Source organism: Nothobranchius furzeri, chromosome 17, assembly GCF_043380555.1.
Source record: "Nothobranchius furzeri strain GRZ-AD chromosome 17, NfurGRZ-RIMD1, whole genome shotgun sequence".
In the NCBI taxonomy this organism is placed as follows: Eukaryota; Metazoa; Chordata; class Actinopteri; order Cyprinodontiformes; family Nothobranchiidae; genus Nothobranchius; species Nothobranchius furzeri.
The window spans coordinates 59,331,699-59,345,396 of record NC_091757.1 but is presented as its reverse complement, the minus strand read 5'-3'; the positions used below and the strand labels follow the sequence as shown (position 1 = coordinate 59,345,396).

The following is a 13,698-nucleotide window of genomic DNA, read 5'->3' as shown; positions in this document are numbered from 1 at the left end:
CATTAAGCCAATCAGAAATAATGTTTCCTATATAAGGAACCCAGCAAATTGCATCAAATCAAATCAATCAAATTGCATACAGCAATCCTCATACTAAGCAAGCATGTAGCAACAGTGGAGAGGAAAACTCCCTTTTAACAGGAAGAAACCTCCAGAGAATCCTGGCTCAGTATAAGCAGCCATCCTCCACGACTCACTGGGGATGGAGAAGACAGAGCAGGCACACACACACACACACACACACACACACACACACACACACACACACACACACACACACACACACACACACACATGCACACACACACACACACACACACACACACACACACACACACACGCACACGCACACACACACACACCAACATCAAGGAAAGCAAAAAGTTATTATCAGGAGAGGGAGAATGTTTAAGTGGTTAGCAGCAGTGTGCTAGACCAGTGTTTCCTAACCTGGGGGTCCCGACCCCCACAAGGGGGCGCCAAAGCCTCTCAGTGGGTCGCCAGGACCTCTCCACTCTAAGGGGTTAAAACTTCATTTATTGCTTGTTTATAGCCTACATTTTGCTCACATATTTTTTTTCATGAGTGAAAAGTTTACTGATATTAAGACAGGAAATAATTAGTACAGAAAAAGTAACACACTTTTAAGAACATTTTGCTCAGCTCACTGTTTTATTTTCAAGTGTCAAAAGTTCATTAAAGATGGGACTGGTTGATTAATCACAGCCTTTACAGTAAATAATCTAGTATAAACAGTAATATACACATTTAAGTACATTTTGCTCAGTCTATTTTTTATGTGTCAAACGTTTATTGAAAGGAATGATTGATTTATCAGTGTTTACAAGAAACAATGTGTTCAGAAAAGTAATACAAACTGTCAAGCACATTATGCTCTGTTTGGTTTTGTAAATGACTTTGTTCTGTACTGGAGCCTACTATTACTGTTATCTATTGAATCAAAGCATATTAAAATGTGCTTGAACAATTTTATAATTTCTTAATAATGTTTGTACTGGAAGAGAGAATGGGAGGGGGTCGTCCAAAATTTTACTGGTAAAAAACGGGGTCCCTTGGGAAAAAGGTTGGGAACCACTGTGCTAGACGATGGCCCCCTCCATGAGGCCACCACAGCTCAGCAGAACATCGTTGTAGCTTCTTCTGGGGAGAAAAACACTTACAGAGAAAATAAAGTTAACAGCTGGAATTGCAGAAAATAGTACAGTTAAAGAGCAGACTGTAGAATAAAGCAGTAGAGTGTGGAAAGTGGTCAGTGTATCCTCCAGCAGTCTAAGCCTATAGCAGCATAACTACAGAGATAACTCTGGACAATCTATCCTATTTAGATGGAGGCATGTTGGAGTCAGGGCAAGGGAGAGCCGTTTTTACCGACTGTACACTCCATCTCCCTGTACTCCCCCACTTGTCCAGATCTAGGCTAACATCCGATTTTAACCATAGGCCCTATCAAATAAAAATGTTTTAAGCCTAGTCTTAAAAGTAGACAAGGTGTCTGCCTCACGGACTAAAGCTGGGAGCTGGTTCCACAGGAGAGGAGCCTGATAACTAAAAGATCTGCTTCCCATCCTAATTTTAGATATTCTGGGAACCACCAGTAGACCTGCAGTCTGAGAGCGAAGTGCTCGGTTAGGAACATATGGAACAATCAGATCACTGATGTATGATGGAGATTGATTATTAAGAGCTTTATATGTGAGAAGGAGGATCTTAAAATCTATTCTGAATGTAACAGGTAGCCAGTGTCGCGAAGCTAAGACAGGAGAGATATGATCTCTCTTTTTAATTCTCATCAGAACTCTAGCTGCAGCATTTTGGACAAGCTGAAGACTTTTAACTACATTCAAATCAAATCAAATCACTTTATTGTCACGTCACATGTGCAGGTACACTGGTACAGTACATGCGAGTGAAATTCTTGTGTGCGAGTTTCACAGCAACAGAGTCATGCAAAAATACAGTAATGTAAAAACAAGTAAAATATAAAAATGGCTAATCTAAGTAATAATATGTATAAGTTGTAATGTATATACATTACTAAATGTTTATGCAAGTATATTATTATTATTTTTTATATATTGTTCTACGTGTGTGCGTGTGAGTGTGTGAGTGTGTGTATAGTGTGTACATACATGTTTTACAAATGAATAAAGTAAACAATAAGATAAGAGATATAAAATGTACAGAGGTTGGTATGTGCAAAACAGTGGCATTAATGTACAGTATGGAGTGTGTAATGTTGGAGTTTCAGTAGTGAGGGTGAGGTGTCTGTGAAGTGTTCAGCAGTCTGATGGCCTGATGGAAAAAGCTGTCACAGTCTGCTGGTTCTGGACCGGATGCTGCAGAACCTCCTTTCTGATGGAAGTAGTCTGAACAGTTTATGGCTGGGGTGACTTGAGTCCTTGATGATCCTCACCGCTTTCCTCAGGCACCGCTTCTTATAGATGTCCTGGAGGGAAGGAAGCTCACCTCCAATAATCCTTTCTGCACACCACACTACTCTCTGGAGAGCTTTGCGGTTGTAAGAGGTGCTGTTGCCATACCAGGCGGAGATGCATCCAGTGAGGATGCTCTCAATGGCACAGCGATAGAAGGTCCTGAGGATGCGGCGGCTCATGTCAAATCTTTTCAGTCTTCTGAGAAAGAAGAGGCGCTGCTGTGCCTTCTTCACTGTATTTTCCGTGTGCACTGACCACGTAAGATCCTCTGCCAGATGAACTCAAAGGAAACGGAAGCTGCTCACCCTCTCCACAGCGTCGCCGTTGATGGTGATGGGGGTGTGTATTCCTCTGCTCCTTCTGTGGACTTCCTGAGAGTAATGGATTACAGTAATCCAGTCTTGATGTAATAAATGCATGAACTATTTCAGCATCACTCCTGGAAAGTATGCTTCTAATCTTAGCAATATTCCGAAGGTGGAAAAAGGAAATCCTACAAACCTGATTAACCTGGGATTTGAATGACATGTCCTGGTCAAAGATAACACCAAGGTTCCTTACTTTGTTCTCGGAGATTAATGTAATGCCATTCAGGTCAGGTGATTGACTAAGCAATTTCCTTTTCTGGATTTCTGGTCCAAAGATGAGAACTTCCATCTTGTCTTGATTTAAAGCAAAAAGTTTAGAGTCATCCAATTTTTTATGTCCTCAAGACAAGCCTGTAATCTACCCAACCGATTAGGTTCATCAGGGTTAATGGATAAATATAGCTGAGTATCGTCGGCATAACAGTGGAAGTTTATCCCATGCTGTCTAATGATTTTACCAATTGGGAGCATATATATAGTAAAAAGAATTGGTCCAAGCACTGAACCCTGTGGTACTCCACAAGTAACCCTGGAGTATGAAGACGATTTGTCATGTACATTTACAAAATGAAATCTGTCAGACAGGTAGGATTTAAACCAGCCTAACGCTGTTCCTTTGATCCCTACAACATGTTTAAGTATTTCTAAAAGAACATTGTGATCAACTGTGTCAAAGGCAGCACTGAGATCTAACAAGACTAACGGACACAAGATTCTTATCTGAGGCCATGAGAATATCATTTGTAACTCTCACTAATGCAGTTTCAGTGCTGTGATACTCTCTAAAACCAGACTGAAATTCCTCAAACAGATCATTAGTGTTTAAATGCTCACATACTTGGATGGCCACTATTTTCTCCAGGACTTTGGATAAAAATGGAAGGTTAGATATTGGTCTATAATTCATTTACTGGGGCTCTGTTCTTTAGGTTCTAGTTCAGTTTCCATTCAGTTTATATATACATATATATATATATATATATATATATATATATATATATATATATATATATATATATATATATATATATATGTATATATATATATATACATACATATATATATATATATATATATATATATATATGTATGTATATATATATATATATATATATATATATATATATATATATATATATATATATATATATATATATATATATGTATATATATATATATATACATACATATATATATATATATATATATATATATATATATATATATATATATATATACATACATATATATATATATATATATATATATATATATATATATATATATATATATATATATATATATATATGTATGTATGTATGTGTGTATATATATATATGTATATAAACTGAAAATACATACATATATATATATATAATGCAAGATTTGGTAGACTACACTAAAGAGAAAAGTTAATGATGTGGAACACTGAAAAAACTTTAATTATTTTTTCTGATTATAATCGGTCACTCTTGAGTTTTTCAAGCAGGTTGAACATGAAGATGGTCTCCTACACCTAGCTCCTGCATTAGTTTCTGATAGAAAATAGATGTTGAAACTCTAGGATCATGACAGATCTACGTCACACTGTCACTTAACATTCATGGACTCACCCATCTTGACTTGCGATGGGGAAGATTATTGTTGTAGCGTCCAGGAAACAGCAGAGAATGTCTTGACTAGTAAAATTTAACCGTTAGCATTAGCAACTTCACCACACAGCAGAGCTCTCCAGGCTCGAGTTATTTGTGGAGAGAAAACATACATTTGCAGGGCAAAAGGGGTCAGTGTTAACGTTGCTGTTATCCAACCAAAGGCGAGATTTCCAAATGTTATGAAATAAGAGTTCAAATCCTGTCATCTAAAGCCACCTCCAGCTGACTTCCTGAAACAGACACATCTGAGCTTTTTCCCACCCAAGTATGACTTACAAAGCATTAACTCCTACTAGAAATCACTGCAAATTATTTTGCTAAAAGGAGTCAATCAGACCTATAGCTGTTTTTGGTTCTTTTTTAAAACAAAGGAAAGGTTTCTCTTTACCTTGCTAATGTTTCGTTTGCGTCTGCAAACATCCTCAGAGCTGACGCTGATGGTGGCATCCCTTCCTAAACCTATAGCTGTTTTTGGTGTGATTAAATAGCTAAGATTAGTAACTTTCCTTTCTTTCTGCCATTCCCATACTTTTCTTCCCTTTTCTTCAAAAAGAGAGTAGTGCAGACAGATAATAACACAGTTTGTGTGAAGATTAATGAATCAAAGTCTTGTGACTACGTCTATGTAAATGGGAAAAATCTGCCTTGCTTTGTACAGACAGCCAATTTCCAGGACGTCCTTTCAGATGCAGAGCTTCTGGCACTGATGGTTGGCTGTTTGTGTCATGACTTGGACCACCGAGGGACAAACAATGCATTTCAAGCCAAGTAAGTCACAGAAACCCATTGGACAATAAACTGGCAGCAGAACCATTCCTGCCCTCTTTTTCCTCCAGGACCGGCTCTGCTCTGGCCCTACTCTACGGGACGTCGGCTACGCTGGAGCACCATCACTTCAACCACGCAGTTATGATTCTGCAGAGTGAGGTCAGACATTCATAGGATTTACTGTTTTGTCAGTGCTTGCAGGATTTAATTAGAAGTGATAAACAAAATGTATCATGTGTTTGAGGAGTGGAAAACGAAATATACGAAGGCAGTTTGAAACTGATTGAAAGTGTTACAAAAGAAACAGTAGAAGATGATTAGAGTTACTTAGAAACACAACTTTGTGAGAAGTTTATTTATTTAAAATTAACTCAAATGGGTTCTATCAGAAGAAGTATGATATGTGAGTGGACCAAGACTACACATATCTGTAGACACAGTAGTTTGTCTTTTAAAATGGATGATTAAATCTAAGCAGATTGAGCTATACGTGTGCTATGGTTAACAATAACCCTATACATTTATCACAGAGTTGTGCATTAGACTAATATGTATGGCTTTATATTACAAGTGAAGTTTTCCTGTAAACCGTTAAATATTAAAATTATGATTTTTGCCACTACAGCAGTGACTGATGTCTGTCAGAAAAGTGGTGGTATCAGAGTGCAAGAAAAATTCAAATGACCGAAGACTACATTTTCAAATAAAGGTCTGGTTTAGGAAACAGTGTTTACCTGTGGGGTGGCACTGCACACAGACGGCTGACAGGCAGCATTAGTTTCCTCCGGAGGGTTTGTTGTCTCAGGTGCGGCTGAGTTTGGTCACCAACTGCATTCTATATCAATTTCCTTCCCCAGAGGGCAGATAGAGTCCACACATGGCTAATTAAAACAGCTAACGGTAGCTTCATTTGACAGTGAGCGATGACTTTATCAATGCCATGAATTTAAAGGGACATTTTACATTTTGTGTGCACTTGTGCTGCAATGTTGTGTTTTCTTCTGCAGGGCCACAATATCTTTGCAAACCTCAGCTCCAAAGAGTACAGCAACATGATGCAACTACTGAAGCAGGCCATTCTCTCTACAGACCTCACTTTGTACTTTGAGTAAGTCGTCTGTTCGGTACACTGAGAGCTCACCTTGTTTTCATACAAATCCTGTAAATACACTCATGCACCTGTTTTGGAAAACTGCTGGTGAAGGTTCTGTCATCCAGGTCATGGTAATCCACAAGGGTTCAAATGAAGGCAAATGGACTTTGGTTTCTTGAAGACGTTTAGCTTCTCATCCAAAAAGCTTTGTCAATTCTGGCTGGAATATGGGAGAGTCAAGCTTATCAGCTGTAGCTGTCTGTTGTTATTTAACGAGCAGAAACTACTCTGAGTACCCCTCACAAATAAAGTAGAAGACTTTACTTACTTACTTACTACTTTACATTTAATATTAATGCCGTGGACAAGAACATCAAGTTCACCAGGGAAGATGCTCACAACAACCAACTACCTTTCTGGGACTGCTCTGTGCAAATCGAACAAGATCGGAGTTTCAGCATTGAAGTCTACAGGAAACCAACTCACACAGACCAGTATTTGTATTTCGACTCACGTCACCCACTGGAGCAAAAAACGTCAGTCATCAGGACTTTACACCATCGAGCTGAAAACATTCCCACAAAGACTGAAGGAAAGCAAAAGGAAGAGGAACACACAAAAAAAGCTCTCTAAAACTGCAGATACCCTAACTGGGCCTTTGTGAAATCTACAAAGAAGTCTGGAAAAGCATCCAAAGCAGCAACCAGCAAAGAAAAGGACAACAGGCGCAAAGGCAACGTCATCCCGTACTTGGCAGGAGACTCAGAGAAACCTAGAAGAATCTTGTCCAAACTCAACATCTCAGTAAACTTTAACCCAACAACACCCTCAGACAGAAACTGGTCCATCCAAAACACACAACACTCAAACAGAAGCTTAGTAGCGTTTATGCAGTCCAATGTAGTGAGGACTGTCCAGACCTTTACTTTAGAGAAACTAAACAACAATTACAAAAACGCATGGTCCAACACAGTAGAGCCACCTCTTCAGGTCAAGACTCTGCAGTACACCTGAAGGACAGGTGACACACCTTTGAAGATGACAAAGTACACATTCTGGACAGAGAAGATAGATGGTTCGAGAGAGGAGTAAAGGAAGCTATCAATGTTAAACATGATAAACCCACTTTAAATAGGGGAGGGCTTAGATTTCACCTTTCCAGTACCTATCATGCATCTTTGAATCTCATTCCTAAGCAGTTTCAGTCTAGCTCCCACCTTCCCGCTTCTAATCAACACGACTCCCTCTCAATAAAGGCCAATGACTCATTGGTGGTAGAGAGGAGGGGTACTCAGAGTAGTTTCGGCTCATTAAATAACAACAGACAGCTACAGCTTATAAGCTTGACTCTCATTTTCCAGCTAGGATTGACAAAGCTCCTCGGATGAGAAGCAAAATGTCTTCAAGAAACCAAAGATCCATTTGCCTTCATTTGGACCCTTCTGGATGTTTCGGGAAAGATTATCATCAAAGCGTATTACAAAGTCCAGTTGTGTATATGCCTGAATTTCTCTTTTGTTTGAAAGGCGCCGAACCAAGTTCTTTGAGTATGTATTGTCAGGTGAATTCAGCTGGACAGTCGAAGAACACAGAGACGTTCTCAGGTGTCTATGCTACACTCAAAATAGAAATATAAATTCAATCGACGACTAAAAAAATGAAATGAAAAAGAAGAGCTTTCTTGTCTTGAACAGGTCTATGCTGATGACAGCGTGTGATCTGGGAGCCGTCACACGTCCGTGGAAAATATCAAAACAGGTGTGAGTCCTTTGTGGATTTATTATGGGTTCATTCTAATTAAATACATGTTTTAGACATCGGTTAACCCCATGTAAGAAAGGCAAAAAAGTCAAAATCCAATGCAAGACAGAAAAAGTGTTTCGTCTTTGAAATATTGCAGTGGCCAAAAGAAGAGTCCATATGTGTCACAACCTGTCCTGTCTCCCCACTCTGTTCAGTCCTGTGTCTCTCCTGATTGCTCCCACCTGCCTCTCGTCTCCCAATCGCTGTAGATCCCAGCTCCTTGTGTATTTAAACCCTCCCAGTTCTGCATTCCTTGTCAGTTCTTTGTTTTCATGTCCTGTGTGTTCCTCGTTAAAAAGCCTCTAAACGTTCTTGCCTGCCTTCTTTCCTCATTTGGATCCTCACCTCTGCTTCACTCACCTGCACACCTGTGACAATAAGCTTGATTTGAGACAAGTCAAAGATGGAAGAATGAGTTCTTATATTCCTTTAACTGCCTCTGCATAGATCATTGATATGAGCCCCTGTAAGCTTCAAAATTAACTTCATTAAGTTAGTTTTATTTGCTGAGGAGTTGCTGAATCCCAGTTATCTCAGTAATCCACTTAGTTCACTAACCTGCTTACTTTTACTTGTGTGACTTATCAAACCTTAAATAAACACAGCAAAAGGCAAAAATACAGATTCACAAACAACTTCAAAAACTGAAAAAGATGTTGTGGCAAAACTTTCTGAAAATGTTTCACACGTTTACAAATGTCTTTGTTTGTCCTTTAATGTGTGCAGGTTGCAGAGCTGGTGACGAGTGAATTCTTTGAGCAAGGTGACAGAGAGAGGTCTGAGCTTAAATTAACCCCAGCAGTGAGTGAAAATCACAAACTTTTTCCAGTCACTCTGAATTTCCATCTTTGTGCTCAGCTCACAGTAAGCTGGAAAGAAATATGCTTTCCAAAAGTCTCTTTCCAGAGTATTTCTTAATCCTATAGCACTATCTGGTGGCTGACAAGCATATCACACAAATAATGTCTCCTTCAGTTTTTTTTTAAGATGGGGACTTCATGTTTCTTATTTCTTTATGTTCTTCTGTAGCCGACAAACAGAGTTAAAACATGTTGTATTACAAGTATTACTCTCATGTCATGTTGTGTTCTCATATATTTAGATTTTAGACACTTGTTCGTGAAAAGTTAACCCACTCTGCATCAGCTGAGGTATGCCCTTAAATTGAAGCATGTAAGCGGTAGTCTAACACTATTGGTTAGTTCTGGTTAGTGCTTAATTTCCTATTGTGGAGCAAGAGGCGTCCTTAGCAAAAAATAAAAAAAATTTAAAAAACGACGTATCGCTTACAACGTATCACAGTACATGATGAGACCATCACTTTTACAGATTTCTGAAAAACCGTACATCTTTTCTGAAAGGGAAAACTCCGGAAAGATACTTGAAGTATTTAAGGGACTGACAAAAAGCTCTTATCTCTCTGTAGGCCATCTTTGATCGAAATCGCAAAGATGAACTACCAGCTTTGCAGCTAGAATGGATTGATGGGATTTGTAAACCACTTTATCAGGTTGTTACACCCCTACAGTCTCCTTATATACAATATGAGTTGCAAAACACTAAATTAAAATGATGATTTGAAAAATGTTACATAATCTTCCCTCTTCCCTGATGCACTCAGGCATTGCTGAAGCTCAACAGGAAGTTGCAACCAATGGTGGACGGGATCAACGCCAATCGAGAGAAATGGCAGGAAATGTCTTTGCCCAACCAGCAGACACACAAAGCTTCTGTGTGCAGTGAGAGCCCTGTTCCGAATCCAAACACTGAGTTTGGTCACGATGCAGAAACCACCAAGCCTCGAGACACCACAGAGAAGAAGAGCCATGTTAGAAAGTTTGGCCCAAAGTTGGAATGCAGGGAAGTTTTGAGATGCACAGGAATCAAAGAGGCTGACAGTAACATAACATCTGCAGGAAAAAAGCAAATCATGCTTTGAAGCAAATAAATGTTAAAAAGCACACAAGAATTAAAATATAAGAGTAAAACTGTGATTTTTCTTCTAAGAAAAATACAACCTTACATAGATTTTATGAGCTGCTTCTTCTGCCAGGCATCACTGTGCTGCACTGAGGTGGATTAGATCTGTTTGAGGGTGAGCCTTCCTATTGGTGTCCACACATCTGAAAGAGTTCCATCACTGAAATAAAAAGACAAACAGAGACCAAAGAGGGCCGGTGGGTCGTATTGTAAAAGCTCACCTTTATAAATACCATTGTGACACGTCAGACGGAGCTTGATGGTGCTCCTGAATGCCATGATTTTGCTGCATGGCCTACTTACTATTCAGCTGTTGTGGACACATTTAATAGTAAATTTGTGGAGGTAATTTGCATTTATGCCCAGCATGTAATTCTTGTGTTATTTAATGTTGTAATGCAGACATTTTGCTTAGGTAATGGAGTCCAAACCCTCAATTTTTTTTTTTTTGGGGGGGGGGGGGGGGTGACCTTTAAATGAGCCTACAGGCCAGCCTGCTGTTGTGTTGGTCTTGGTAGTCCAGTGGTTACAATGACTGCCTTTGCACTCCAACCACTGGACAACCAAGTCAGCTACAAAAGAATAGTTGCCTAACTAACTTATCCTGTGCTGGCCATTATGTGCATCTTTGTAGACAGAATGCATGGTTTTTATGGCTGTTTTTTGTCCCCAATGCAAAAGTAATTTGTCAGAATCAGTGGTGGCTCATCCATAGAGGACGCTAGGGCACCGCCCACCAGTCTCACAGGAAGAAGAAGATAGGAATCACACAATATAAAAAAATACATGTAAAGTCAACTAAACCATCTATACATCGTTCAGACTAGGGATGTCTCCATGGAAGTAGTTTTGACATGGGCGGTTGTTTTCCAGTGCAGGGGACACAAGTTAACTGTAGAAAAAGTGGAAGGGGCATGTAAAACTACCCCCCTAAACTATGTCTGTGGATGTCATGGTAATCGGTGTGGTGGTAAACCCCAGTAAAAATGTTGATAATAATTACAGCCTTGTCTTTTAAAAAATGTATTATCTCATTATTAGTGTTTTGTTACTGGACTTCTGGGGAGCCGGTCAGACCCAGACATATTGTGAGGGTTTGCTGGAAATGAAGGAGCTTCAATTCCCACCTCCAACAGAATTTCGAACACATCCCGAGGAAAGTGGGGAACATTAAACAAATTGTTGAGAAGGCTGACCGGAGCTGCGGCTGCAGGGTTGTCGGTGCCTGTCGTGGTGGCAACCCCCGAACCCGCTGCTGGACACCGGTGTTCATGGATGCTGTCAAGCTGAAGAAGGAGTCCTATCGAGCCTTTTTGGCCTGTGCGACTTCAGAGGCAGCTGATGGGTACCGGCAGTTCAAGTGGAATGTGGCTCGGGTGGTCGCGGAGGCAAAAACCTGGGCATGGGAGGAGTTTGGTGAGACCATGGATGTTATGGATTGGTGGGCGGAATACTTTGAAGGCCTCCTCAATCCCACCGACATGTCTTCCAGTGAGGAACCAGAGTCTGGGGACTTTGAGTTGGACTCTCCAATCTCTGGGGCAGAGGTCACTGATGTGGTCAAAAACTCCTCAGTGACAAGGCTCCGAGGGTGGATGAGATCCACTCGGAGTGGAACACTGGACCAGCTCCATACCCTTAGTGTCATGGTGAGTGTTGGTTTGGGACCCATATGCAGGTGAGTGAAGCTCAGAGGCAGCAAATACCTTAATCCATTTACTGTAGGGACTTGAGGGTGTAGACACACCAGGAACCGAAGCATGTTGACAAGGGAAGACGTAAGACGAGGTTAACAGACGAACCGACAAAAGACACAGAACTGACAGGGCTTAAAGACACAGAAGCAGGTAATCCGGTTAACAAGAGGCAAGAGCAACCAATAAACACAACAAGGGAAGACGAGAGGCAACCAAGGCTGGGAAGCAGAACGTGACACTTAGGGAGATCTTGGAGGGTGTGTGGGAGCTTGCCCAACCTGTCTACAAGTGTTTTGTGGATTTGGAGAAGACTTTCGAGGGGTACCAGGCCCTTTGATACGGGCTTTTAGGCCCCTGTTTGACTGGTGTCAGAGCTTGGTCCGCATTGCCGGCAGTAAAGCCTGATTCATGCTTCTCTGACTGCGTCAGTGCGGAGACACGCAACGCCATTATCCATCCTTGCGGGCCTGCTGGAGAGCTCCGCAAGGACGGATGGAGTCGAGCTCTCTTTTCTAAACATCCGTCCGTCGAGACAACAACGCAAGTTTGTGATTGGTCAGGACGCCGCTGTCGTCTACACCGCCGCCACTGCGCCCTCAAAAACATAAAGAGAGCTGAGGATAACTAGCAGCAGACACGGATCATCTTGAAGAATACCTTGTGAAAAAACTCTCATATATGAACGTTTAATTCTCCGTGACTGGAGGAGTGAAAAGATGCGCAGCAAGCGTTTTATTAGTGTGCGGAAACGACAGGAAACGTGGGTTTAGAGGTGGCGAGCACATGAAGAGGTGGAGGAGAATGAGAGACAAATTTGTCCGTGTTAAAAAGTCTCTTATATATACAAAAAACACAATATAAACACACTATCTTGGACCGATACATGACAGGATACCACAGAACAGCGCTACACCCTCTGCTGTCCTGGCGAGGAATTGCTTTGCAACACTCCCCAGGATACGGAGAAGTCTGAGAGCAAAATGTCTCTGTCCGTGCGTGCATGTCTCTCCCTTTTGGAGCTGACGGAGAAGCATGAATCAGGCTTTAGTCGGGCTCATTTCCGGTGAGAATTGGACTCCGCCAAGTGTGAAGCGGCTGGGATGAGAATCAGCTCCTCTAAATCCAAGACAATAGTCTTAAGTCGGAAAAGGGTAGAATGCCTTTTTTGAGTCAGGGATGAGGTCCTGCCTCAAGTGGAGGAGTTTGTCTTGTTCAGGTATGAGGGAAAGCTAGAGCGTGAGCTCAACAAGCAGATTGGTGCTGCATCTGCAGTGATGTGGACGTTGTACCGATCTGCCGTGGTAAAAGGAGAGCTGAGCCAGAAGGCAAAACTCTCGATTTACAGATCGATCTGCGTTCCTACCCTCACCTATAGTCACGAGCTTTGGGTAGTGACCGAAAGAATGAGATCGCAGATACAAGCGATACAAATAAGTTTCCTCTGCAGGGTGGCTGGGCTCTCCCTTAGAGATAGGGTGAGAAGCTTGGTCATCTTGGGCTCAAAGTAGACCCGCTGATCCTCCACATCGAGAGGAGTCAGTTGAGGTGAGACAAAAATTTACTTTAGAAAAAGTGTGTGTGTGTGTGGAAAGGGGGTGGATGTCACGGTAACTGGTGTAGTGGTAAACCCCAGTAAAAATGTTGACAATAATAATAACAGTCTTGTTTTTAAAAATAAATATTATCTCAGTGGATTACCGTAGGTGTGGTGACCCTTACTAGCCGCCGTCTCATCTGCTGAAGTTGCCGCACTTGCACACTTTGTAGTTTACAACCAAAACTTTCTTTAAGCTGAAGCTGAAATAATGGTTGAAGGAGGAGATGGCAGCACTCAGGACATGCATCAGCCCTCAAAGAAGACAAAGTCGGCAGGAGGGG

The 13,698-nt window shown here is 41.1% G+C and overlaps 1 protein-coding gene across 1 annotated transcript in view; it reads left to right on the top strand.

Annotated features, from left to right (window-relative positions):
• The window catches only part of pde11al (phosphodiesterase 11a, like), a 56,122-nt gene extending 45,544 nt beyond the window's left edge, over positions 1-10,578 (top strand). The window contains exons 13-20 of the mRNA XM_054738200.2: positions 5,138-5,247; positions 5,316-5,406; positions 6,255-6,355; positions 7,867-7,944; positions 8,035-8,098; positions 8,870-8,944; positions 9,570-9,653; positions 9,765-10,578. Of these exons, the coding sequence (XP_054594175.2) occupies positions 5,138-5,247; positions 5,316-5,406; positions 6,255-6,355; positions 7,867-7,944; positions 8,035-8,098; positions 8,870-8,944; positions 9,570-9,653; positions 9,765-10,082 (921 nt within the window). The 3' untranslated portion in view covers positions 10,083-10,578. The remainder of the gene's footprint in view (positions 1-5,137; positions 5,248-5,315; positions 5,407-6,254; positions 6,356-7,866; positions 7,945-8,034; positions 8,099-8,869; positions 8,945-9,569; positions 9,654-9,764) is intronic.
• Positions 10,579-13,698: the final 3,120 nt, after the last annotated feature.